A 25877-nucleotide genomic window follows, 5' to 3' on the forward strand; every position below is an offset into this window, starting at 1 on the left:
TTCCAGCAACATTCTTCCTAATGGGATAAATGGATTGGGGGTTTTATGTAGTGAAGGCGAGTCCCAACCTAGTACTGCTTCCATATGGTTAATCATTGGTTTCAAACTTAGGATATTCAGAGTAGTTGGTAATGGGGTCAGAGTTTTTACTGTGCCACCTACTACTGGAGAGCTCGAACGCCATTGGTTCTTTCTCGGTACTGGATGGTTTAAAGGTTCTGTTTTCATTATTCCCCTGAGGGTCACGGATGCTTAAAGAGGGGCCAGACATACTTCTTTTATTTTTAATTGGCTCAATCCGCTAGCAGAGAAGATGACTTGATTCAACCCTTTTCCAAAGTTGAAAATAGTGGGGCTAGAAAAGGTACTGGCTAGATCATAATTTCTCAGGGTTCCCCAGCTTGTGTAAACTGTGCAGCATCCCATTCCTGGCACCATATGAAAGGATGTAGAAGTAGGAGACTGACACACGGGTGGTATGTTGTTGGTTATAGACTTTTATATAAAACCAAAAGAGAGGGAAAACCATAATTATCCCTGTTACTAAGAGGGGTTTCCCTGCCTCAAATAAACTAAGGCTCCTGCCACAAGGTCTTGTCAAACGTAAATGCTCCACCGTCATGTCAGAAGCCTATTTCTTTCCCCTTAAATTCTAAGAATCCACTAAGGAAAACATGATGATCTCCTTGTTCTAGAAAGATATCTATCTTCCCCTGGTTGATTCCCCCACCTTCGGTAATAGGGAACATTAAATGTTCTTTATCAAGGGCAGAGCATCAAAACAAAGTCTCAAAAGGTTCCTTGCACTGGTTCTCCACTAAGGCACAGAGACAATAAAGTCTCTTATCTTCACAACACATGGGGGGGAATGTTTTCCTTCCCCGGTCCTTCTCAGGTTTCTTAGGCTACCGAGAGAATAACTTCCTTCTCTTGGCTGGCGCAGAGTTTTCATATAAACACCAGGCAATATGACTCTCTTCCCCTGCTCTCAGACTTATTATAGTGCCAAGAGAATTACCATCTTTGCCTGGCTGTTTGTAGAGAGTTCACAGCACACCAGGGTGTCTAACTGCCTTCCCCTGGTTTCAGACTTTGTTTCACCACCAACCTGGTTCTTGACTTGACCAAGTATTACTATTACAATACTCTAAAACTATGTCGAGAGTAATGATTCCTTTCCCTTGCTTTGCTTTTGGACTCCCAGTCAGCCTGACTATTAAGCTTGAGGATTCTTCAATGGGTGCCGATTCCAGACTCGCTTGCAAAATCCACCTGGCATACTCTCCATCCACGCACCTTTATTATGAGTATCAACAAAGGTGCTTTATGGGTGTGGGTCCCAGACTTGCAGATACAGTCCACCTGGTATACTCTTCTGACGGGTACTGTGACTATGATGATTAACCTGAGGCCTTGACCGCTTTTATGGGTGTGGGTACCAGACTTCTTTCCACAATCAGTCCACCTGGTCTAGTAGCCAGCCAAGTACTGAGATTATGATGATTAACTTGGATGCTTTCACAACTTCTTATATTCTCGGCGTAGGGATCCCAGACCTGTGACTCTGGTTGCCCTCCAGGTTCCCAGCTTCTACACCACTGCCTTGGGCCCCTTTTACCTCCCCTCACATTTGCGTCCCTGTCTTTATGGGTCACAGTGATCTTAGGATTTCTGTGACTGCTTCTGGCCTGCCTCTGTGCTTCATTACGGTCAGCGTTTCCCTGTTGCTTGCGACGGCTCTGTGAGGGAAATTTTCTTTTGACGATCACGCTTCCTGCTCCGCACATTCGCCGTTCCAATGGGGCACCAGGAGCCGCTTCTTCCTCTTTCGTGCAATGGTCCTTCCACACCAGACCCTCCTTGGGGTGGATGCTCCCTTCGTGGTGTCCCGGTTTGCCTTCTCTCCACTGCTTTCTTCTCTGTACTCCTGCTTCCTCCAGAGGGCTCTACAACACTTCCAGGATTCCCTCATCTATTTCAACTAAGGTTGGACCAATAGGAAATCAGTAACCACAAGACGGCTCAATGTGGCTAAAAGAGATGATCTTCATGTCTCTGCTCTTCCTCCTCATCACAGTACTGATTTTGCTGTTCCCTTGTGAGTGAATTGAGTTCTTCCTCATCACAGTGATGGGAAAGGGGTTTCCACTTAGTTAATTCCTATTCTTACTCGTCCCAGTACTTTCTAGTGAATTGGGGAATTCTTCCCTTACAGAGCCTACACTGTTCCTTGTCCCGGGACCTCCAAAGAGGGTAGGGGGACAATAGTACATGGATATGTTAGGGTAGGGGATGATGTTAAGGTTGTATGAAGGTGGGCTGAGGTCAGGTGAGTGGCAGGGATACCACGTTCTCTCCAGGTTGTCACTAATACCACAGGGGCTTTCCCTTCCCATGAGATTCACCCGCTGAGTGCCACCCGCAGGGGAAATTTTGGCTAGTGGCCTCACCTCACTGGCCTCATAGAAAGGGGTTCCCCGTTAGGGGAGAAGTGACAACATCTGGAGGTTTCTCAAGTGGATTAACCTCAGAGAGGGTATAGGTGAAATCTGTCTAGCAAGGATTTGGAAGTGTTTACTTGCATATATACACAAATCTCTGAAACATGTGCTCAACATACTGTGCTATCTTCAGAACCGACGTGGCACTCGTACTTCTAAATATGCATTTGAACATTGGTTGTTTCATGTGATCAATTCTTCTTAAAGAAATGTATAAACTCTTCACAAGTTGTGCTACACACAAACTGTAAATTCTATAGTGAACACAGATTGCGTTGCAGGATTAATTGGTCGTATCACACCTTAGATGTTCAGGCACAGAACCTAAGCAGCACACAATAAAATAGCAAGAGATGTGTCATTTATAATCTGTAAAATAAGTGCAGTGCCATTTTTACATTAAAGCAATCAGGTGGGCGACCACCTCAGGGTGGGCTCCCAGGGCAAGTGCTCCTTTTGCCCTCCCATAAAGACGTCTCTGCACTTTATAATAAAATGTGGTATACTTAAGTAGTGCGCCTCCTTAGTTTGAAGCACTTGCCCCCTTAGCTTAATGTTACCTTTGCAAGTCACCTAGTTTCTAACATATATAATTTTCTTTGTTTTGCTTTGTCCCTGGTACATGTCCTCCTTGTTTACACCCTCATAAACTGGCTCACCAATCCTTTTCATCTTTGTGCTATTGTATACGTACCCTTTCTGGGAAGGCCGCCGCCATCTCTAGGTGTGTTATTGTAAGTCATCTTTGATGGAAACTGACATCCCTGCTCTTCAAATGAATACAAATACCAAAAATGCACTGCTGTGCCAAAACGGCTGTATTGGCTACTGCTTTCAGTTCACATCCAATATAAGATAAATGTTTTTATTTCTAAGGCCATTGCAGTCTGACGCCACTTGTTACCTGGCTGACAAGCTGAGTGTATCTGGACGTTTAAAAGGGCATAGGGCTTTGCTCACTTTTAGATTGAGGTGTCGGCCTATTCGCGTACGTTTTCATGGCTTCCCTGAACTGCTGGAACCAGCTTGCCATTTATTTGCAAGGATGTTTAGGATGCAAATAAAAGCCCGGCTTTAGTCGTCCTCCTTCAGAATCTGATCTCGTAATTTCAAATACTTTCAGTTTAGTCTGCTCTTGTTCCTATATTTATTTGGCTATTTTATCTGTATATTGCATGAGTTGTATCTCATTCTGTTTGTTATTAATTTTAATGTTTTCGTACAATTCTATGGTGTCGTTGTTCATTGTATGTTCTCTGTTAAACAAGTATTTAAGAAAACAATGATATTGAAATGTTATTTCCCAGGTCATGCGCCATCTTTCCAAATTATTTGATAACATGGCAAAGATGAAGTTTGAAGGGAGTTCGGAGGACAGCCAAAGCAAGATCGCTCTGGGGATGTACAGCAAAGAGGATGAATATGTGAATTTCAATGAACCCTGTGACTGCAGTGGCCAGGTGAGGATGTCATGTAAAGATGCAAACTGCCCCTTTTTATTTCCTGCTTGCAGACTGCTTTCGCAGGGCTTGTCGAAAGCCTGTTGCCAAATCAAAGCTGTTTCCACTTGCATGGTCTAGTCCGTAATACAATCCACATTTGTTAAAAGGCATGGGAAATGTGAATCTAATTGCAAATACAATATTGACAATATACCATAGATTTTTAATCTCAAAATATCAAAAATTACCAAAACTGCATAGGCTTTTCTTATTTGAAATTAAGAAGGTGAGTGAATATTTTGCCCGTAAACCACTCTTGCATGTTTAACCGTTATATATATATAAAATCATTGTCTCGCTGCAGACGCCCAAGACTGGTATTCACTAGTCAGTCAAGAAATGTATCAGATTATGTGAGTGTTGGATGGATAATCTGTGCTAGCACTGTTGAATAAATCAATTTAAGCAGAAATACAAAAAACATGGGGGATTTATTTATGCAATTTGTGTGATTGCCACTGTTGGTATAAACAATGACAATAGTGCCAACATCATCCACTTGGAGGCACGTGCTAATGTTTCACCCGTTCCCTGCAATGCGACTTGTAATGCGTTTTAGATGCAAACCTCATATGAAGAGTAGCAAAGGTCCCTTTTTAATATGGCATTTGATTTAAAGTAATATAACAATCACTGCATCCAATTGGTGTGAGACTACATGGTACCCCTGACTGCTCCAGCAGCCTGATTGTGGGGATGGGCAGAGGGCATTGTCAGTAGAATGGTTCCACTTGGTGAAGTTTGGGTTGTGTCATATAATGGGCGTGGATGAACAGCATGGACCACACCAAGATTTAGGTTTTACTAGGATTTTCATTCTTCGGATTTGGCAGTGCCAAATCTATATATGCGTGTATGTACATATCAACAAGGGACAAATGGATATAGGGGGAAGACTCCAACTTAGGGCCGCTTTTTGCACTTCCTTGTGCTGTCCCCAGTTGGTACACCCCCCTTGTCTCTTGAAAGGGGAATACGTGGTCAAAATCGAGTACACCCTTTTAAAGAAGTCCTTGGGGATTCTCCTCGGGTCACAATAGACAATGTAAGCCAAATTAAGGTCAGGTACAATCTCTCTCGCCAAATTAATTCAAACGAGGATAATAAAAAATTAAAATGTGTAACCTTTTCCTAAGATTTGGACAACTCCACCAAATCACAATCTGCACAGCTCACTTCCCTGTTGTATCAGCTTAAAATGAGACTCCTTCAGCAATCGCAAGTCTTTTTGGGGAAGGGTTGCTTCTCTTTCCCTCAGTCTCTCCATTGCTGGTCCAGAGTCTTTTGTCCTTGCATGGGTCTCTCCTTGGTTTTATCTTGGGCTATCTTTGATGCCGTCAGCTCTATTCCCCTGTGCCAGGTCTGCATACTATGGTCTGTCAGCGTCACCAGCTGCAACACCAGCTGGAATTATGCTCCAAGTGGTGGGGAATGCTGACAGGCCTTTAATTACCAGTCTCTACAGGAGGGCTCCCTTGGCTCCTATGACCTCCACTTCCTCAGATCCTGACCTCTACCTTCCTCAGATTGTCATGAACTGTCTTCTGAGCATGAGATTCCTCAACCCTTTGCCACATGCTTGTTCATCCTCCCACTGTGGGAATCGGCCTCTTTAGATATGGCCTTGCTCTTACCCCATATGCAATTATTGTCCTCTTGTTCTTTCCTGTTCTGACTGGACATCTTAGTCTTGGGTATTTGTTGCAGCTTCTTAGCTTTCTCTTGCTGGTTTCCTCCTTGCTCCTGCCACCTGTTCTCCTCCTTGCACACACTGTTCTCATCCTTGCACCAACCATTGTTCTCCACCTTCCACAGCCTACTGTAATCCACCTTCCACGATCTGCGGTACGTCTTCCACCACCTGCTGTTCTCCTTCTTCCACCAACCGCTGTTCTCCTCCTTCCACCACCTACTGTTTTCCTAGTTCTGCCACCTGCTGTTTTCCTCCTTTCAACACCGGCTCTTCTCCTCCTTCAACCTCCTGCGTGTCTCCTCCTTCCACCACCTGCTCTGCTCCTTCTTCCAGCAACTGGTGTTCGCCTCCTTCCAGCACTTCATCTTCTCCTCCTTCCAGCACTTCTTCTCCTCCTTCCAGCACCTCCTCATCTTCTCCTCCTTCCAGCACTTCACCTTCTCCTCCTTCGAGCACCTCCTCATCTTCTCCTTCGAGCACCTCATCTTCTCCTCCTTCCAGCACCCCCTCATCTTCTCCTTCCAGCACCTCCTCATCTTCTCCTCCTTCCAGAACCTCATCTTCTCCTCCTTCCAGAACCTCATGATCTCCTCCTTCCAACTCCTACAGTTCTCTTTCTGCCACCACATTCTGTTTTTTTGTGCCCTCCTGTAGTCTCCTGTGTCTTCCCCATTTTCTCTGCATCCCTTCACCCAGCTCTATCTCACAACAATAATTCCAAGCAACACTGCACTTCTGCTCCAAATACTCACTGCAGCCCTTTCCAGGCTGGCTGTCCCTTTTATTCCCTGTCTACTCCTCCTTGTGGCTGTTCTTGGGCTAAGGGGTTTCAAGTGCATTTAATCATTCAATCTGATTTTCTTTTGGTTTTAGTGGGAATACTGTTGATGCTCAGCTGTTGTGCATGCCTTTGCAAAGTGATTACAAGGAGGCTGTACCACAGTTTTAAAAAAAACTGCTCCACCCTCTTAGCACTGCATTATGCAGTTACCTGTGCATGCGCAATCATGCACACCTTTGGGACCAGAGGTGTGTTTGATTCTCTCTATCTCTGTGTAATGTCCACAAAGCGCAATCTTTATGCAGTAGATGAGTGTAAGCTTGTTTTTTCTTCCCTTTGAGCGTGCACAAGGTTGTTCTTATCTTGGGGTGTCCCGTGCTAAGGGTTGTTGCTATGCAGTGCAACTGACCCTCATTGTTTGGGAGTCACTGTCCCTACTGGCATGCAGATCTTTTCTTTAACAGGGCAGTAAAAATGTGTGTGCACAGGTGATGGTCCCCTGCCATCTGGAGGGGGCTAAGAGGGGCGCGATTGATCAATTTCATCATTTTTTGAGAACATGCATATGTTGCAATGTGGCTGACCTTGCTATTAATGATAGCAGAGGTTTTGATTGAAAAAGAGGTGCAAAAATAAAATTAAAGGGATCAAAATACCCAGGTGTATAGAAACGTAACTCACCTGCTTTCAATTCTCCCAATGTACAGCGAAAGTAATGGCAGTAGGGAAAGCAAGTGATGAAAGTTAGGGCGCCTCTGACTAGAACACTAGACTTGTCCTTCATTGCCTCCCCACATTTGAACTGCATGTGCTACTTTAAAATGAAATTCCAATAAAAGCCCACTTTTTCAAATTCCCATCAGAAGTATTGGCTGCCGAATTTTGCACTATCATAAAGTTGTCACAAAGCTCCTATCACATTTGGCAACCACAGGGTTTACAGTAATCCGGACTAGCCCCTGATCCTACTCTCCTGCATCCCAGCACGTGGAAATGTAAGGCCTGTGTTAGCTCAACTTCTCCTTTTGGTTGGATGCCTTATAACAAACAGTACAGGGAGGGTCACAGGTGATTTGGGTTCCGCCGGGGGCCTCTTTTGTGTGCTTAAGAACCATGTGGCGAAGCCCAACAATCTGCTTTTGAAAACGTGTCTAATACAAGCAGGGGTGATGATCTCCAAAGTGCTGTTTTGTTGTCTTGCTGATTGTGCGCCATTAAATGATAGTCCCTGCCCTTAATGCTGCCTGGATAAAGGATGCTGAGCCTCTGCTCCTTTCTTGGCGGATATGGGCGTGCCATTGCCATGCAGCTCAGTCACAGTAGAAGAAAAGGAGCAGTTTATAAATCATTTTTCAATAACACGAGTTCTGATGTTTTCATTTCAAGGCTGTGAAAGCTCTAACAGCATGCAAGCTCCAACACATTCTCGGAGAGTACTGCCTTACCTTGTTTTATAGCCCTATTTTTATGGTTATTGATTAGACTGCTGTAGTGTTTATTATTTTAATGACCCGCAATGCACCTGTAACCTCTTCCGAGTACTTGCCATAACATAAGCCCTTATACCCCATTTTAGTGGAGAGATCTCTAATTGCGGCCGTAAATCATAGTAAAGCGAACACTAAACTGGTTTAAAAAAGCACATTTTAATAATATTTCCAGACAGAACTAATTAGGGAGTTTCTGGGTGGACCCATGTTAGAAAGTAGGCGCGATTATTAGAACTACTTAGAATAAGAGGCTCCTTTATATGCCAGATTGAAATCCATTTGAAATGGGATCTCCCAAACCAACTCTGTACTTGTGGTGCAGAATGTGGATCTACGTAAAAGGAAAGGAAATTGATGTCTAAAAATCAATGGTCGGTGCCTGAACTGTTTGGCCATTCTATCCTGTATCTTGCCTGTGGTTAGTGAAGCATAGATGTTTGTTTATGAACATTGAAAATATGCAGCACATCTTCTTTAAGGCAACAGGCAGACCAAATAGTCAAAGTATGTAGGCCATGCGCACCTATTTGCACAACCAGCCCTAGACCTGACATTTTTCCAAATTATTTGTCTCCAAGAAACTTGGTTGTCAGTTCCTCTATGTTGTGACAGTTTTTTTACTTTTTTGAATCTGGCCGTAAACAAAAACCAAGGCTGTCCCTCGGCAGGGCTTATTACCTTGATTAAAATCGATCTTGATTGGGCTATCATAACATCAGTAAATGTTAACCCCTGGATTCAATACTCGATTGGAAAGATTCAGAGCAAACTGAATCAAGTGAACCAGCAAATGAATACAAAGTCAGATGATACATACCTTGCCATTTTTAACTTGTACTGGAATGTCACGACGGCTAGCAAGGTTCACTGTCCCCCCAGCTCCCCCGCCATTGTTTCTAGTCCCTCCCGACCTCATGCCCGGTTCCGGGATTCACCTGTGCCCTCCTCGCTTACTTTGCTATCACCTGGACTCCAGCGTGCTGCTACCCGCTCGCTGCAACGCCCGTTTCGGTGGCGACTCCCATGGCGATTGAAGGATCGGCTTCGTGCCGGCACACTTGCGCATACCAGGAATGCTTCCCGCTCTCATAACATGGCTGCGGTTCACTTGACCCAAAAGATACGCACACGTGCTGTACCAGCAGATCACGTGACCGGAACCTGCGGATCACGTGTCCGAAAGGGAAGAGAAGCACCAGTATTTAAACGGCTGCGTCGGTCCAGCCGATGCTTCACAGCTGTTTAATTTTGGACACTGTTCGACGCTACGTACCTGATTTCTTGATCATCTGGATATCGACCTTGGACTGCCTCACGGATTGGTTGTGGATCTCCCTAGTTTTTGTCTTCTGCATTGCCTATCACGGATCACGGACTGCTTCTTGGACTCCCGCTTGCTTTATCCCTTGGCACTACGTTTACTTGGTTCTTGTTCAGGACTCTGACAACGGGTGGGCCCGGCCCATTAAACCCACATCTGGCCTTCCGGCACTTCCCTCGGAGTAAGGAGGGCCCTTGGAGAATCCCGGAAACCCCCATAGGTATACAGGAGTACCTCACCGCTCCAGTGGGTAAGACCGTTCCAGTTATTTGTGTTTGGCTAGTGGTTGTTGTTAGGCGCATAACTTAACCGATGCTTACTTTGCAGTGGTCCGGGGTTCGGAGGGTCTGTGGTTCCGGAGGAAGAAGATCTCCCACCTGTGGCCTCAAGGGTTGCACAGGGAGTATATTTTGTTCCTCGCTGTGTGGCACTTGTGGACAGAGGACTCTCCTGACAACACGACAGTCAAGATACAACATGGAACCCAGCTGCAATCAATGATGCAAACTTCATAGATGCGTATTTCTGACAATTGACGAATTAGGAGCCAAGCATCCAAATTTAGAGCCGATTGTCTGTGGAGATCTGAATATTCATCTATTCGATTCCAAAGGTTAAACCAAGAGTAAAAACGAATTGTTACAACGGGCACGGAATTGGCAGAAAGAAATAACATTTAGAAAATTGATATTAATAAGTCTACCAATGCCCAAAACGTCTTGACCCCGACCTGGAGCCGTGGCAAATCAGTGGCAATCACTGATTACATCATTGATTACATTTACACGTCTATACGGCTCCAGCATTCAATAACAAAATTTCAAACAATTCCAATGCTGGAACGCGATCATAACATTATGGCAATTGAAGGGATTCATCTAGGCCACCAAGGAATAAGTGATCAGCAACACAATTTGAATTTAACAACAAATTGCTAAGAGTGAGACTAAGTAATTCACAAGCAAATCTACTGCCTAGTCTCTATCAGAATGCGGAGCTAGACACATAACTTAATTGGATTATGGATGGTTATTGGTGCCTTTCCAGAAAGCAAATTCTCCTGCAGGGTCACTGATCCATAAGCACCAATACAATCAAGAACTAGCTGGGAAAAAGAGAATGTTAACCAAATGAATACGGCTATTGAAGAAAGATGACAACGTCGAAAAAACAAACAACGGATAAAAAAAAGCTAAACAGGCTTACACTAATTGGAAAAAATCTAATTTAATGACTATGGTTCAAAATGATGCAGAATCAATGCCGACAACGTTCAGAAATCGAAATTCGAGAGCTATGTGGCACCTCTTGAGTAATGATGCCCAATACCAACAACTGCTTGTCTCAAATGTATCCGAGGACAAGTGGATAAGGCACGTTGCTACTGTCTATAAAAAAACAAAACAACCAGGGGATATGTGCCAGCCGAAGTCCCCTTAGAAATGGAATCTGGAATGGAGAAAGAAAGATATGCATCAAATGATTCAGCAATTGAATGGATCTCGGGTTCCTGGACCCGACGGTTTGTCCAATGCGGCACTAAAACAAGCTCCTGAGGCTTGGGCAAACATGATGGAGCAATTTTCAGGGCTCAAGTCGAGGGTACACGCGGGTGGACAGAGTCCACCCACTTTTTTCAGAGGGTGGACTCAGTCCCCCCCCAGCTAAAATGAAAAACATTGAATGTCTTCTTTAAATTTATGAATTAAAGCTGACCTCGGGGAGTGAACAGTAGTCATCGTGTTTGCAGGCCGGAAACTTCACGACTGAGCTATATAACCTGATGAAAAATAGCAAACAACTAATGGTGGAATGTCCTATTTCGGTACTACATGTCCAGGGAGAACATTTGTATTGGTTCTTGGAGTTTAAAACATACACACATTTTAATGTTTTCAAAAACACTATTAGAAGAAAATATCCATTCTTGGTTTTGTGTGTGTGTTGATTTTATGAAAGGCAAATGCCGTCCTGTGCAGTTTTGGTGTTTATGCAATCCAATTTAATGAAATGTCATATTTCACCTTGATATGCTAATTTCTGGCTACGCCACATCCCATTGCGTTTGTTGATGAGTCCCCCACTTTTATTTTTAGGACTTGACCCCTGGCAATTGTTAAGGCTGATAAACAAAATAAATCAGATCCCGCCATCATGGAGGAAAGCTACCCTTATTCCAATATTCAAGCAGAGAGCCCGCGATGACCCTGTCAATTATCACCCCATAGCCTTACTCGACCCTTTGGGCAAATTGTTTGCCTCGTTTCTTTTAAAGAAACTGAAGGTGTGGGCCAGACAAAATAACTTACTGGCAATAAGACAGACGGGCTTCACTGCCAATGTGGGCACTAATATTAACCTTTTTACTCTGAATCTGATTAAACATGAAGCTCTTTCAACAAAGTCTACTGTTCATGCAATCTTCGTTGACCTCATCATGACATTCTATTCTATAAATAGACAGAAACTATGGGCCCAACTTAGTGTGCGAGTGTCCAGCAGAGATAACCGAACCGATTAAACTCCTATATTCAAATACGTCAATAGCAGTCAGCCTTTCCAAGGATGGTGTGACCACCCCAGAAATTGAAACATGGAACGGCCTGAAACAGGGCTGCCCCCTGGCCGCCACCTTGTACTGTTTATTTACGGCAGATTTTGAAGACAGCATTAAAGATTTCGCTCTTAATCCACCAAAAATCAACTCTGTGCCAACTTGCCAACTCTGGTGTTAATCTATGCTGACGATATCATACTTATGGACAAAACAAGTTCTGGTCTAAGAATGAGTCTCCAGAAAATGGAAGATTACATGAGCGTCAATGATTAACAGTCAATACCAAAAAACGAAATATATGTCTTTGACAAAACAACATCAAAGAGGAAAAAAGAAACATACATTTCTAATTGATGACAATCCAGTGTAAGAAGTATACACCTTTAAATATATAATAATAATAATTAACCAATCTAAGGACAAGAACGAATGGGCAGCAGATAAAGAAGCAAAAGCTCAGGCGTTAGCACGGCAGGGTTGTTTGCTACACAGAAAATGTGCAAAATTTTCTTTGCAACCTTCAATTATTGTATCTCGTCAAAAAGTGATACCTATTATCACATACGGTAGCGAAGCCATGTTGAGTGCAGCCAACATCACCTGGCAAAGACTTAAAGCCATATTTTGGTGGAAAATCTTGCAGTTACCAAAGAACTTTCCAATGCCGCAAATAAGGCATGAAATTCCGACACAGTCCTTGGATTCTATAGTCTGGTGGAAACAACTGGATCTGCTTCAGTGAAACCCCAGCTATGCAGATACTAAGGAGCTCATATGATGCAATGAATAATACCAAACTGAAACTGTGGGTCAAACAATTGAAAGCGCAATTGATAAATGAAGGCATCTCATTAGAAATGTTAACACATCACCCTCAACGTGCTAAAATAAAGCTACAAAGGAACGATTGGCTGAAGACTTGCAAAGATAAATCGAATTACGTCATGAACATTAATTGTGAGGCAGATATAAGAGCTATTAATGAGACACTTCTATATCTATGGATTTTCCCAGATCAGAGTACGCGATTTATTCTTGAAGATAAGACTGAACTTATTGACAACCCCCATAAGGTTAACTGTAACCAGGCAGTTACCATCCTCAGAAAGCTACTGTCGGTTTTGTATGGCTGTAGATGTTCCTAAAAAACTGTTCCGTATAATTATGGTCTGCTCATCCCTGGACTATGAGAGGGCTGTTTGGTAATTTCTTTGGAATTGAAAAACATGAACTAGAGCCTGCCACTAGATGGGCTCAGCTATTGAGCGGCCAAGATAACAAGTCAATATTCACACTCACGCAATTTATTACGAGCATGTTAGACCAGGATAAGCAACCGGTCTAACTAGTTCATGCAATGTCCTTTCATAAGGTATTTGTGGAAGTTGAGGCTGTCCTCTTGTGCTTGCTTTTTTGTGATTCTTATATATATATTTTTTTTTGGTGACAAGTTTCTTGACGATGTATAATTCAAGAATTTTGATTCTGTACAATGTGTAAAAAATAAAGTTTGTATATAAACTATAACATTTTTAATACATTTTTTTTAAAAGTATGTATTACACATAATCTAATAGTGCTTATTTTGGTATGTTTTTGAGTGTCTTGTTTAATTGTACAATCATCATATTTGCAGTTTTATCGTCTCTTTGTTAGTCCACTGTTTTGAAGTGGGAGAATGGAACAACAGGCTCCCGCCAATCCCCTCTCGCGCTTGGCCTAGAGGATCACGGCCTAGACACCCGCCACGAGAGGAGTTTGCCTATCTACCAGACGACCAAATACCCTGGTACAGGAACATACGGATGTGCCCACCCACCTGCCCAGCAGCCCGCCCTGCCCATGCCGACACCTGCGGCATGGATGAACTCGACTAAACCAACACATCATTAGAGATGCCACGACGACCTAGTCAACGTTCAGCACACCTGTACAAACATGCACACTGGACACTCCCACACCAATCCACACGAAGAGCATATTCAGTGCTATGACGTAGGTGACGAACACACCCACGGACGTGCATCTTTATTATTTTTCACATAGGCTCTTCAAAATGCAGAAACGCAAGACGCGCAATGAACTTATCTAAAAAGCTTGCTCACGCTTCTCCTAATGCACCATAATGGAAATATAACGAAGACACGATATTGGGGATAAGGCAATATGATACCATAACCTAAAGCACCTGTGCACCAAACGGCTCCAACTATACACCAGGCCCAAGTAGGCCGCAAGCAAGAGCTTCAATGAACGTTAAAAGAACAAGAGTTCGGTTGCTGACCCTGCAGAATGAGCCCGGCGAAAGCAGACAGCCAAGGGCACAATGTTGCAATCTCGCATGCCGCAGGCCAACGTCAAGGTCGCACCTGCTAATTAAACCAGACACACAGTGGAAAAACAATATTAATTGTGCAGAATTCAGCCTCAAACACGGTCCCACCTCACGTGACCAAGCCGAACCTGACAGGATGCCAAGGCCAGGAGGAAGGAGACGCCTGAAGCCCCCGTTACAAGACACAGGCTGATACAATTCAATGGACATCTGCGGCAGTGGGAGTAGTCGGCCTACCAACTTATGAATAAATCCTCACATTGTCTGCACATACCCATAGTGAAACATTGTTGCAAATGACAGGTGCACCGCGAGCTGGGAACAGCGATGGTCCCAGACTGGGAGGCTCGCGAGCGGACCAATCAGAACATGGGGCTCTTATCACTGACGCCATTAACATTGACCAATCCTCAGGGGTCTTCATGTAACAATTTTCATGTATCAAATTGAAGGGACAACCCAAGTATATCACCTGACTAACCCTTAACCACTAACACCATTCTCTATACGTATGCTATACTAACCCTACCACTCGAGCAACCAATTAAGAGTGGCGATAGGTTTTTTGCTAACTTTCTAAGGTGACGCAAGTAGCGCGTCATACTAAGGTAAAAAGGGCCTGCGAGCCCCACGATTGTGTGTGTGTCAGGACGGACGCGTACGATCCTTGACCCATCCCTGCCGTTTTGTCTAATAAACAGCAGAAACACCTTGCTTCTTGCGTGTGTCTCATACTCTGTTGGTTTTGGGATATACGGGAGGAGTTGGGGCCTCCCTGCCCGGAGGTCCGCGGACGGCCTTGCCGACCCCGGCAGAATTTCCCCCCGACAGTTTTGTGAGTCTGGCTCTGCTGATAACATCACAGTAGAAGCGCTTCCTCTCCCCCTGCACTCTTAATCAGCCACTGTAACATTTCATTGTCTTTAGTGTGGCGGTCATTTTGTCAGCTCGTTTTGCTGGTTACCTGGAAAGAGACGGCTCCTCTATTTGCACTGTAAGGCAGGCACTTCAGGTGTATGACTAACTGCAGTGGGAGAAGAGGAAACTACTGTATTATTGTCTGGGCACTGCACTAGAGACACTTACAGGTTTAAAAGTGGAGACATGAACATCCACATAAATATTCCAGAAAGGCCAGAATTGAATGAAGCATGCTAAAGCAGGTAGTCATTGATCACTGTGCAATATGTTTGTTTATTCTGCCTGTCTTCCCAATGACACTAACAAATAAAAACATTGGCCACTTCGTTCAAATTTAATCACACATCTCTTCAGACCACAAACGTCCATTATTTGCATCTGCACAAAAATAATTAGCACAATTCGTGCTTTGAAATGCCATTTATTTTCTATGTGAATAAATATAGAAGGCTTTCTTCATACCCATCATTATTCGTAAATCACCACACATAAGACACAAACTCTGGTTCTGAATTGAGTTTAATTATACAGCCTAAATATGCACACAAAAAATGTTTTGCTTCTTAAATACAACTACAGGTAAAACACCTGAGAATAACTCTCTGATGGGTGTTTTTATTGAAGTCATGCAAGATTATTTGTTTCTACAGTGGGGCATTTGGGTGGTGCATTGAGGGACAATAAAAGAAGTGTATATTATGCTGAAGCGTTTGAGGATGAATTGAAAATGTTAGCAAGAGGACCTTCTTTATCTGGTCTACATTTTCTGGATCTATTTCACATTCTGTGCACTTTAATGATCGTTTTAGAGTCCTGTTTGAGTTCACATTGTCACAACTGTCTATGTCAGAGGGCACATGTCTATGATTTGCACTTATCCTGAACCTACTATGTTTCCTCTAGGTTGAGTCCTGGCTGAATCGAGTGCTGGAAGCGATGAGGGCGACAGTTCGACATGAAATGACTGAAGGCGTGACTGCCTATGAAGAGAAGCCAAGAGAACAGTGGCTCTTTGACTATCCAGCACAGGTACCACACACAGATCTGCCTCGAATGCTTCCTCCTAAACATTTGCTTTTCGTCATTAAATGACTCAATCTGTGAGAGAAAACAAATTTTTTGTTGACGTGTTAGTGGCTTTTGTGGATATTCTAGTGCTGCCCTCTGTTTGCTCCCCCGGTTGCTTGTAGATCCCTTGCTGCCAAATTTCCCACATTCCCCATCCTCCATTCTTACGTTCTGTTCCCCTGTATTGATCCCTTGCGATCTGCTTCCTTCACCGTGTACTTCTCCCTATGACTTGTTAAGTGATCCATTGTTTCTCAAAGCTAGGTCCACTCTCAATAAATATCTTAATAATAGTTTATTGTGAGGCCACCTTCAACACAAGGAGTCCTTTCCTCCCCACTCAAGGCATCACACAAGAAACGGTTAATGTCAGTTCTTTTTATTCAGTCCTACTTCAGATGCATATCATGACCCGTGGATCCCTCGCCATGAGATACCAATGAGCCAAGAACCAGGCCGGTGTCCAGGAAATATATTTATATTTAATTGAATTAGATGTTAGGAATAATCGCACAAACTACACACGCCACCTTCTTTGTGGCTCACCATTAACTTCTTGTTACACAAATCAATTATACAAATTAGTTAAGAAAAAACCCACAAATCACAATACTTGATCTCAATTTCAATTCAAGAAATAATTAGCGCTGGTCAGTGAACACAATCTATAGATGTAGTGCTGTGCAATTTCGATTTTCCTGCATGCTTAAAGGGTAGCAGTTTAGTTTTATAAATTTGGGCCAGTACATATGGCAATTAATATTTCACCCACACTTTTGCTTTAAAATAAACACTGGGTAATTTTGCGGTTTGTTTTTCAGACCCCCCTCCCTACTTTGGTCTGGGTTGGGGAGGTTTGACAAAATAAATTAGCATGATTGAAGAATTCTGGATTTCAAACCCCCCCTCCACTGAAAGACCTGTGTTAGGAGAAGTTGGACAAAAAGACTGGACTGATTTAAGAACAAAGACACCCCTCTTCCAAAAAGTTGGGGTCAACAGGACAAAAAGGATTACTCAATTAAATTATAAGCCATCGTTTTTCAGCGCACACTGTGATGTGAGCTTTGTTGATTTTGAATTTTAACAAACATCTCCCCGTAGTGTTCTGCCCAAGGGAATTAATTAAATTCATATTTTTAGTTAAATAGGCTAAGGTCTACAGTTTTACCCCCGCCTATTATAAAGGGAAAGGATTTAAGGCAAGCAGACTCCCCCACCTTTTTGTCTCGCATGGCCCAGTTCTACTTACATATGAAGTCTCTGTTTAAAGTTCAGGAAAGCTAGCTGCATATCAAGATCCTCTGAAAAGACAGGGCAGGCGTCTGGTCAATCCACTCTCAAGGATGGCCTCCTGCTCTCCCCAATAGGATCCATTCAGCTTTGAGGGCCTTCTTTGAAATGGACAGCTCCACCCAGGTGCACTCTCAGCAATCCCCTCTGGTGTTTCCTTGCAGCTGTCCGAGGGTAAGTTTTAGCAGCCCTCTTGATGGTACATTTCAACAACTCTCTTGATGGTCAATTTCAGCAGCTCTGTCCCTTCCTCCTAGTGCATTCCCCCTTATATAGGAGCATGACACCATCATATTTACAATCTTGGGGGAGTACCCTGCAAGAGTTCTCGCAGCTAGAATTGGACAGTTACCCTTCTCTCTTCTCTCAACTCCAGCCCATCTGTATGGATTGGCTTAGAAGTCTGGAGCAGACATGTGGCCATTCCCATTTGTAATCCTCATTTGTTCTCATGTTAAATGTTGGCAAAAATCTAGTTATGTGGCAGAACTTCATAATTTTACTCGCAACTGCCATAACATATATATTTTCTGATTCAGCTAATAGGGGGAATTAAATAAGACGACAGCCAGGTCTGCGCCCATTTTGCAGGGCCATGTGGCAATTTTCTGCTGTTTTCATAAAAAGCATAATCATTCGAAAAATGTCATTTATTCCTAATTTCACCCTCCAACCATTCACCAACTCCCAAATTTGGAACAGTTTCAGATCAGTCAGAAACACATTTTAGATGGTCATTACAGTTCCCTGAGTTGCAGGTGGATGAATATATCTCCAAGATCACATGGAATTACCTAAAAACTGACACAAAAATAAATCAAATCTGACTTATTGTTCCTGGGGAAAAAGGCCTAAATGACTATAGTCCTTTTAAACAAAGGGAATCTTCATGTTGGACAAATGGCAATGCCCCTGCCTCCAAGCCATTTGCCACTCTTGGCCAACCTGTGACCAGAAGTCTCTTAGAAGTTGGTTGTTAGCTTTTTGAAGTTGGAGTTTCAGCCTGCCTTAATGGTAGTCCTCCTTCTCACATTTTATTCATGCATCAGCCAAATGAAATTGTCCAGCAGAGACAGCAAGTCTAAAGGACAGTTGGTTTCCACACCTTCCACATGCCACATTTTATTGCAGCTGTAAAATAGCTGGGGGCTGTCAACCAAGCTGTCTAGTAGGGTGAGTGATCTGTGACACATGTCCCACAGCCAGCAAAATGGTTTGCCTCTGGCCTACAGAAACATTTTTGTGGAAACAGTGGTATTTTGTTTTGAAAAGTCTGCTGGTATTTTGGATGCGAAACATAATATACATTACTTTTTGTCAATGCGCACCATGTCTTTTCCCTGACATTCTTTTGTTAGCAGGGGTACATATTTCATGTTTAAACTGCAAATACATTTGCAAAGCTGTTTTTGTGTCTGTGTTTACAAATCCTGTTTTTCATGTGAGAGGGACATTAAGTTTGGGGCCTTTGATTGCACCCCACATAGGGTAAGCTTCGTTCAGGCTAAGGCTGCATTTTGGTGAATGGACTTTTGATACACACTCATAAAGTTACCATCGCTATCTTTTCCTACAGTGAATGAGTGTAGATTATTTCAGACTCCCAGTACTTTATCTTTGGAACATGACCTTGGAGTCTGATAGTTGCCCATGTACAGTTTCATTTCCCTACCTGTGTAAAATGGGCCGGAACATAATCCACTGGCATAGACAAGCACACTGGCAGTAAATTGCATGTTGTCCCGTTTTGATGAAATTTTCTATCTGGAGTATGGGATCAGAGCTTAAACTGTGCTCCACCACCAAACCATTCTCTTTGCAGAAAATGCGACTGCATCGCAACCTGCACCAAATTTTCATCTGGGCAGGTGAGCATGGCTCTTTATAGTTTCTGCCTGTTCTTTACACCTGTAAATAAATATCAGGCTGACTTAATAAGGATTCAGTGTAATGCTGGCTGCCTTGCACGTACATGGCAGCTGGCATTAGCGATTGCCAGTTTTCCGTGCCTTTTTACTCCACTACCAAACAGCAATTGCCTGGATTTCATTGCAATGTTTACTCCCCTCCCCCTAATTTAAAAAAAAAAATCAATCAAAATGGCAATTAGGGAGAAGCATGCACTCCAGTTTTAGATACAGTGTACCACTTGGTGCAATTAGCATGCTTTAGGAAAAAAGCCTCATGTTTTTACCATCCTATGTAAAGTTATCTGTCATGAACTTTTATATAGGGGTTTGTTCTTTTTTGTAAATGAGGAAAACTTTGCTGATGCAATATTCGGGAGATGCATGACTCAGCATCTGCGAATCGGGCCCTAGGTGTCCATGAGAATGTATATATTGTCAAGAGGTCACCATTGAACCAGATGGTACAGCAAACATTGATTCACTTGCCCTTGGATGGCACCAGCCATCAAATATTTTGTTTGTAGCTATAGCTGAATGAGTCTTGTATTCATGTTTTTCCCTTTCACGTTTATTAGGATGAGAGAAGCACAGAGTCTGGATTCCATGTAGGGGCACTAAGAAAATGGCACCCTGAGCTTTAGGATGCTCTTAGTGGATTTTAGTGTGTGATCTGCAGGTCACTAGGTGTGTGCACCTCGCAGCCCTGAAATGTATGCTAGCTGAATAACAAAATGTTCCTCTGTATAGCCATAGAGTGAGGATCACCAGGGTGAATGCCAATTCCCCTCTCTTAGCCTTGTCAGTGAAGGGACAGAGGCTTGGGCTCTCTGAAAGATTCATTGTTGAGAGGTTCAGTTCCAGCAGCTGCGTGTCCCTTTAAATGGATCAGTCTTGCATTGCCTCACCCTAGCGCTGGATCGCCTATGAGGGAACTTAGCTTCTGGACCTCGCACAAGCCTACACCTCCCTTAGCAGAAAAAGGGTTCTCAGTCTACTTCCTTGATCCATTGTTACTCTTGCAGGCCCATTACCTTAAGTGATACATTTCTCTCATATGAACATCTCAGAGTTTAACTTACAAAGTATGTATGCAGGCTGCAAAGCTAACAATAGGAGGCAATACAAATGTAAGAGGTCCAGATATTGCTATTCGGTATAGAATAAAGAATGTCTTTATCCGTTGATGTTGTAATGGCTTTTATGCCTCCTATAGAAAATTCAGACATGAAGGCAGACACATGAAACATACGTATCTGCTATTGCGTCTTACCTTCAGGAGGCTTGTCTGATATCTCATGTGTGCATCGGCGGAGTCAACCCCCACTCTGGTTGCTCATTGTATTTATTGCCTCAATTGAAACAACCTCCTCCTTCGTGATATCTGAATATGACAGAACCTTTCTTGTTGCATAAACCTTTTGCGCCCAGGTTACCTATTTTTGAGACTTCCTCTCTTTGGTGGACGCTTCTTATTAACTGTAATATCAGCCTAGATCTTTAAGCAGCCGAACCCTCTTTAATATGAATAAACCTTTTCTGTTCTCCTTGTAACGGTGGCCCAATTTGCCTCGATGGCTTGACTGGTTTTCCCCTGAATGTGTTCTCCCTGTTTCTAGCAAAGATCTCATAGCATTCCAGTGTAAAAGGTTCAACATAATCTAGATGTCGATAGGAGCCTATAAAGAAAAACTAGACCGTTGAGATATTACAATCCTTTGTTGGTTAGGCATGGAGTTGTTAGTCCTGGAAAGATGGTGTTGCAGGCCACTTTTGCAGAATCTTCCTCTGCATCATATTCTGTTCATAGCAGGTGTGTGGAATGCAAGATCCACCAGACTCTTCCCCTCTTTCCACTAGCTCCAAAGAAACGCATGTAGTTTTGCAGGGACATGTGCCTATTGCAGAGATCTTCTGGGCAGCTAGGTTGAGTGGCCGTGAGGGCATTATTCTTGCCATACTTCTTCTCAAGCTGATGCCTGTTTCTGCCATAAAGCTCCATGAAATATGAGAGCTTATATATTGGCAATACATAGACGATATTCACCTTCATCCTTCCATAATGTAGAGAGAGTGGCGGCGTACATACGTCTGGTTGGGAATTGGGGTGGCTCCGCTCTATGGAGGAGCATTCAGTGTGGGTCCTTACAGAATTTAAAGCTTCAACATTGCTTAGTTAGCAAATCGAAGATCCCATCCTGGCATGTGTGCCAATGCAGGGTTCCCTGAGGCGAGAGCTTAAAGCCTGAATGGCCTTAGATATCCTTTATTTCTATTTCTCACACAACCCCTCAAAACTAATATCTGTTCCTGCTGGAACAGTTAAACACAATCTTTAGAAAAAGGACTTTGCAATGAAAAGGCAAACTTCTCTCCATGACGTCTGTTCTCTTAAGTGGAGCAGTTCCATTGGACATGATGACTTCCTACATTGAACGCACCCTTTGACATGTGTTGAAATCCTTCTTTGATTGTAGGTGATTCAGAGGGTCGTGTTTATAATTATTTGTAGATTTCCCACTGCATATCATCACTGATTTTTTCCTATTTTTGCAGATTCCAAAGGTGGTTGCGCCCAATGCTTTTTTTTTTTTTTATAGAAAAGTTGGGTTTTAGTTTTGCCCTGAAAGGCATCACGTTGCGGTGAGTTTGCGGTCTTATGTGAGGTTTTTCAGCCTCACATAGCAGACTGCAGCGAATCATCTGCCCCCTCAGGTCTTGCATGCCATTTCTGGGATTTGCAGGCTTGTGTAGAATGTAGGGCGCTGTTGGGTCTCTGTTGTGGTAGCATGGTGGGGCGCATTCAAGGGTGTGTATGCAAGTCACAGGATCCCAATGACGATCTTGGCCTACACCAAAAGCCAATGCAAGCCGTGGCCCAAATGGGGCCCTTTTAGGTGGGGGTGTTAATTTTAGCCATAGGCAAAGAACATGACGGGAAAAACAAGAACAATGAGCAGACAGTGAGGGGTTTTAAATGGTTTTATTAACGTGTAGGTGTTTAACTGTGTTGTGAGTGACTTACATGACTTACCTGACTGTACTAAATTCCCCACCGTGGGGACACCTGGAACACTGCGACTATGGACAATGGGCAGGACTCTCCTGCCAACAAAAATGGACTTACCGTCAAAGAATTCCAAACAAGGACTTAATAGAAAAGAGTTGGAGCAACAAAGAAAAAAGCAAGGAGAGAGAAGGTAAAGTGTACGCTCTTTGGTCAGGCACGGCCCCAAGCAGCCCTCTGGGCTTTCTGGGATCCAGTTAGCTGGGCTGGGTATGCCAACTGCAGCCCATTGGATATCAAATTGCCGGGCTGCGTGAGGAGTGAGGCCCATGTGAAGAGGAGCCCCAGCCCGGGGCCAAGTAGTCTGGGTGTCCTAGACTGGTTCATCAGTCCAGGTGGACCACAGAATGTCTGAAGTCCTGGGTCTCGGGTGCACAATGGCGCGGTGAAGAGTGTGCGTGGCCTGCAGAGCAGTCCGCCTGCCCTGGGGCCTGATTGGGTGGGCAGTGAAGATTTGTGTCCTTGGCAGCCAAGCGGCATGAGGGAGGGTTACCTGCACCACTCAGACACCTGCAGGGCTCAAGCGCTCCCCGCGGCCATATGTGAAGAGCGCCACGAAAGACCGTAGCCCCGGCCATTGTGTCCTCCTACTCAGCAGGGACTAAGTGGAGCAGTGCAGTGTTTTTTCTCAGGCTACACCTAGCTGGGTGGGACCTGGGCGGAGCCCCATATAGGACTTACCTGCTCCAGCCCAAAAATGGGGCGCATCTGAAAAAAAATGCTGCCATGTAGGAAAGCCGGGCTAGTCAAGCCCATCCAAGAACTACACCATCACGGATGAAATTAGGGCTGTTTAAGCCAATCAATTAATATAAGAATCAGACCGCCATATAGGAAAATGTGAACTACTATAGCTGTACCACAAACAATAATGCTGCCACAGAAGAAAATGAGTTTAAAATGTCAGCTATGCCGTGCCCTTATGCGGTTCAGTTATCCTGTAACAGCCACCTGTGGCAGAGTGGGGAGCTGTCGGATTGAACTAGAAGAGAGAACAGCAAGATAAATGTTCTGTTCTTTGAATAGTAATATAGGACTTTCATAAGGTAGCAACATATGGACTAATCATTTAAGTCAGACTGCAGCTGCCATGGTAAAGAAAAAGGAAAACAAATAGAGAAAATAATATATGTTGGGAGAAACGGTATGGCTTTGGATGGGCAAGCCAGGGGGGCGTAGTGGGGGTGGGGCTTGTTTTAGAAGGGTATCCTTTACTCTCATTAGTAAAATAACAGTGAGTGGTGAAACTGAAAGGAGGAGAAGGAGATGTGGAGAATGCCCAAGTATGTTATGTGTTTTAAATTATAATCTCCCGTAAGGGTTAGAAATTCCACCTGGTGTACTGTGCCTTATTTCATATCAGTAGTGCAGGGTTGTGGCCCATCTCCTGTGTTAGCATTGTTTTAATTACAAGTTGCTCAGGGCCTCGCCTTACCAGCAGATCTGGCATGAAAAGCTGGTTCCAGGGTGGTTCATTTCTGTCCGGGGGTAATTATAACTGTGTGCTCACCACAGCCAGGGCCAGAAACCCCAGGTGCCTACACCAATGTAGGCTGCTTAGCTTTGTGACTGGTTGGCCTTTACTTAAGTCAAATATGAATCTACCTGCTGCATTATGGACTTTTTACACAACCTTGATTTGAAAGGTGTTAGCTAAAAGATACCACAAACATCAGTACTTTGCCTAGATTGAAGCATTCCATAAATTGCTGGCCTTCATTCACTGAAAATACACTTCTTCGCCCCTACCTTCTTTCCATTTGCTAAATAGATGCCTATTTTCCCTAAAGGTGGCACTAACGTGTACTCAGATATGGTGGACCACAGAGGTGGGCATTTCCTTTGCACGGCTGGAAGAAGGCTACGAGAATGTAATGAAGGAATACTACAAGAAGCAAGTGAACCAGCTGAACACTCTTATCACAATGCTGATCGGGAAGCTCTCCCATGGGGACCGGCAGAAAATCATGACCATTTGCACCATTGATGTCCATGCTAGAGACGTTGTTGCCAAGATGATAGCTCAGAAGGTTTGTAGCCACTCTTGAAGAACATGTCAATTGTTGTTACTGAATAAATGGGTAAATCTTACATCTGAACACCGTTGAACCAATTGTCATTGACGATCATGCTCAAGTGTCTCTTATGGGTTTGCTTGCATATAGTTGTTATCTCTTATGGGCGCTCCAAGTAAGTAATTGCTTTTTAGCACAGTCTATCCTCCATATTGATATTAATATAATGTTTGAGAGTGCTTGTATTGTGAGGTGTGTACATTGTGGGTGGAAGGGAACCTAGTTCCTATTTCTAGTTGTCATGCTTGACCACTAAATTATTACTCCAAACTCCTATGCTTACTAGACAATAGATACATAATTGGATGTGTACACACAGCCATACTGATAAACAGCATACCATCCTACTTGACTTTGTAGAAACAGGTAAATACTCACAGTACGGAAATCGCCAATAAGGTTACCCCTAACAAACCATAGGAAACCGACACCTAGGAAGGCAAACTCCAGGGATGTGATGAGATCAGTGCTGCCCGCTTAGCAGTACTCCAGGAAGGAGCTTGTGTTACTGCCTTTACTTTGAGACAATCATGCATTTTAAAAAAAAAAATGTTTTACTTTGCCTTAGCTGCAAAGATCTGTGAATTATAAAAATAATTTGTTGAACTATATTTTTCCCCCTTTAAAAGAACATTCACATTGGGAATGAGGAGTACTTTTACAAAACTCCCACTTCAAAATGTTATGCAGAGCCCCATGTTCTTCCATTTTTTACTTTTTAAATGTATCCTTTCAGTACATACCACTCTAGATATCTAACAACCAGTCGTAAACGCCAGGGTCGTCATGCACACAGCAACAAGCATCACAAGGTGTATTCATCCCAGTCATGTAGGCTGATCAGAAATGCAGTGACCTAATCAAGGTAATGCCAACTGTATGCCACATACATATCAGTAGCAAAATACACTTTCTGACCTGATGCAGTTCTACCTATCAAGACATCACAGGCCTTATCATTATAGATCAGCTCTCTTAAAAGTTACCTGGAATTATGTCTTGCCGACAGTAACCTAATACTATTGGACTTTGGTTAATTGTGCCTCCTCTTCCCTGCCTTTACCTTAGCTCATGAATTTGACGTATTCATTTTTAATGCGCCTAACGCTTGTCAATGACGCCGCAGTCAGCAGGCTTGTCAAAACTAGATCTCTTCCTGGGTACAGGGAGAGTTTCTTACATACTCATCTGGTGACGCCTCACCACTGCAAAGGCTGCTTGAGCGCATCTCAAGTGCATCACACAACCACTCACCAACTACATCTACTACTATGCATCGTCTGGTCAAGATATTGCCATCCGAGAAAAGACTTTGCTTTAAGCAGATCTTAACAGTGCTGAAATGTTCTCTCACCCTTCCTCATAA

At 43.5% G+C, this 25877-nt stretch overlaps 1 protein-coding gene across 2 annotated transcripts in view; it reads left to right on the forward strand.

Moving 5' to 3' along the window:
• The window catches only part of DNAH9 (dynein axonemal heavy chain 9), a 1527051-nt gene that overhangs the window by 334499 nt on the left and 1166675 nt on the right, over nt 1-25877 (forward strand). For both annotated transcript variants that reach the window (XM_069654516.1, XM_069654515.1), the window contains exons 23-25: nt 3809-3961; nt 16005-16130; nt 24227-24466. In XM_069654516.1, the coding sequence (XP_069510617.1) occupies nt 3809-3961; nt 16005-16130; nt 24227-24466 (519 nt within the window). The remainder of the gene's footprint in view (nt 1-3808; nt 3962-16004; nt 16131-24226; nt 24467-25877) is intronic.

The sequence above is a fragment of the Ambystoma mexicanum genome, chromosome 3q (assembly GCF_040938575.1).
Source record: "Ambystoma mexicanum isolate Mex_15411 chromosome 3q, UKY_AmexF1_1, whole genome shotgun sequence".
NCBI lineage: Eukaryota > Metazoa > Chordata > Amphibia > Caudata > Ambystomatidae > Ambystoma > Ambystoma mexicanum.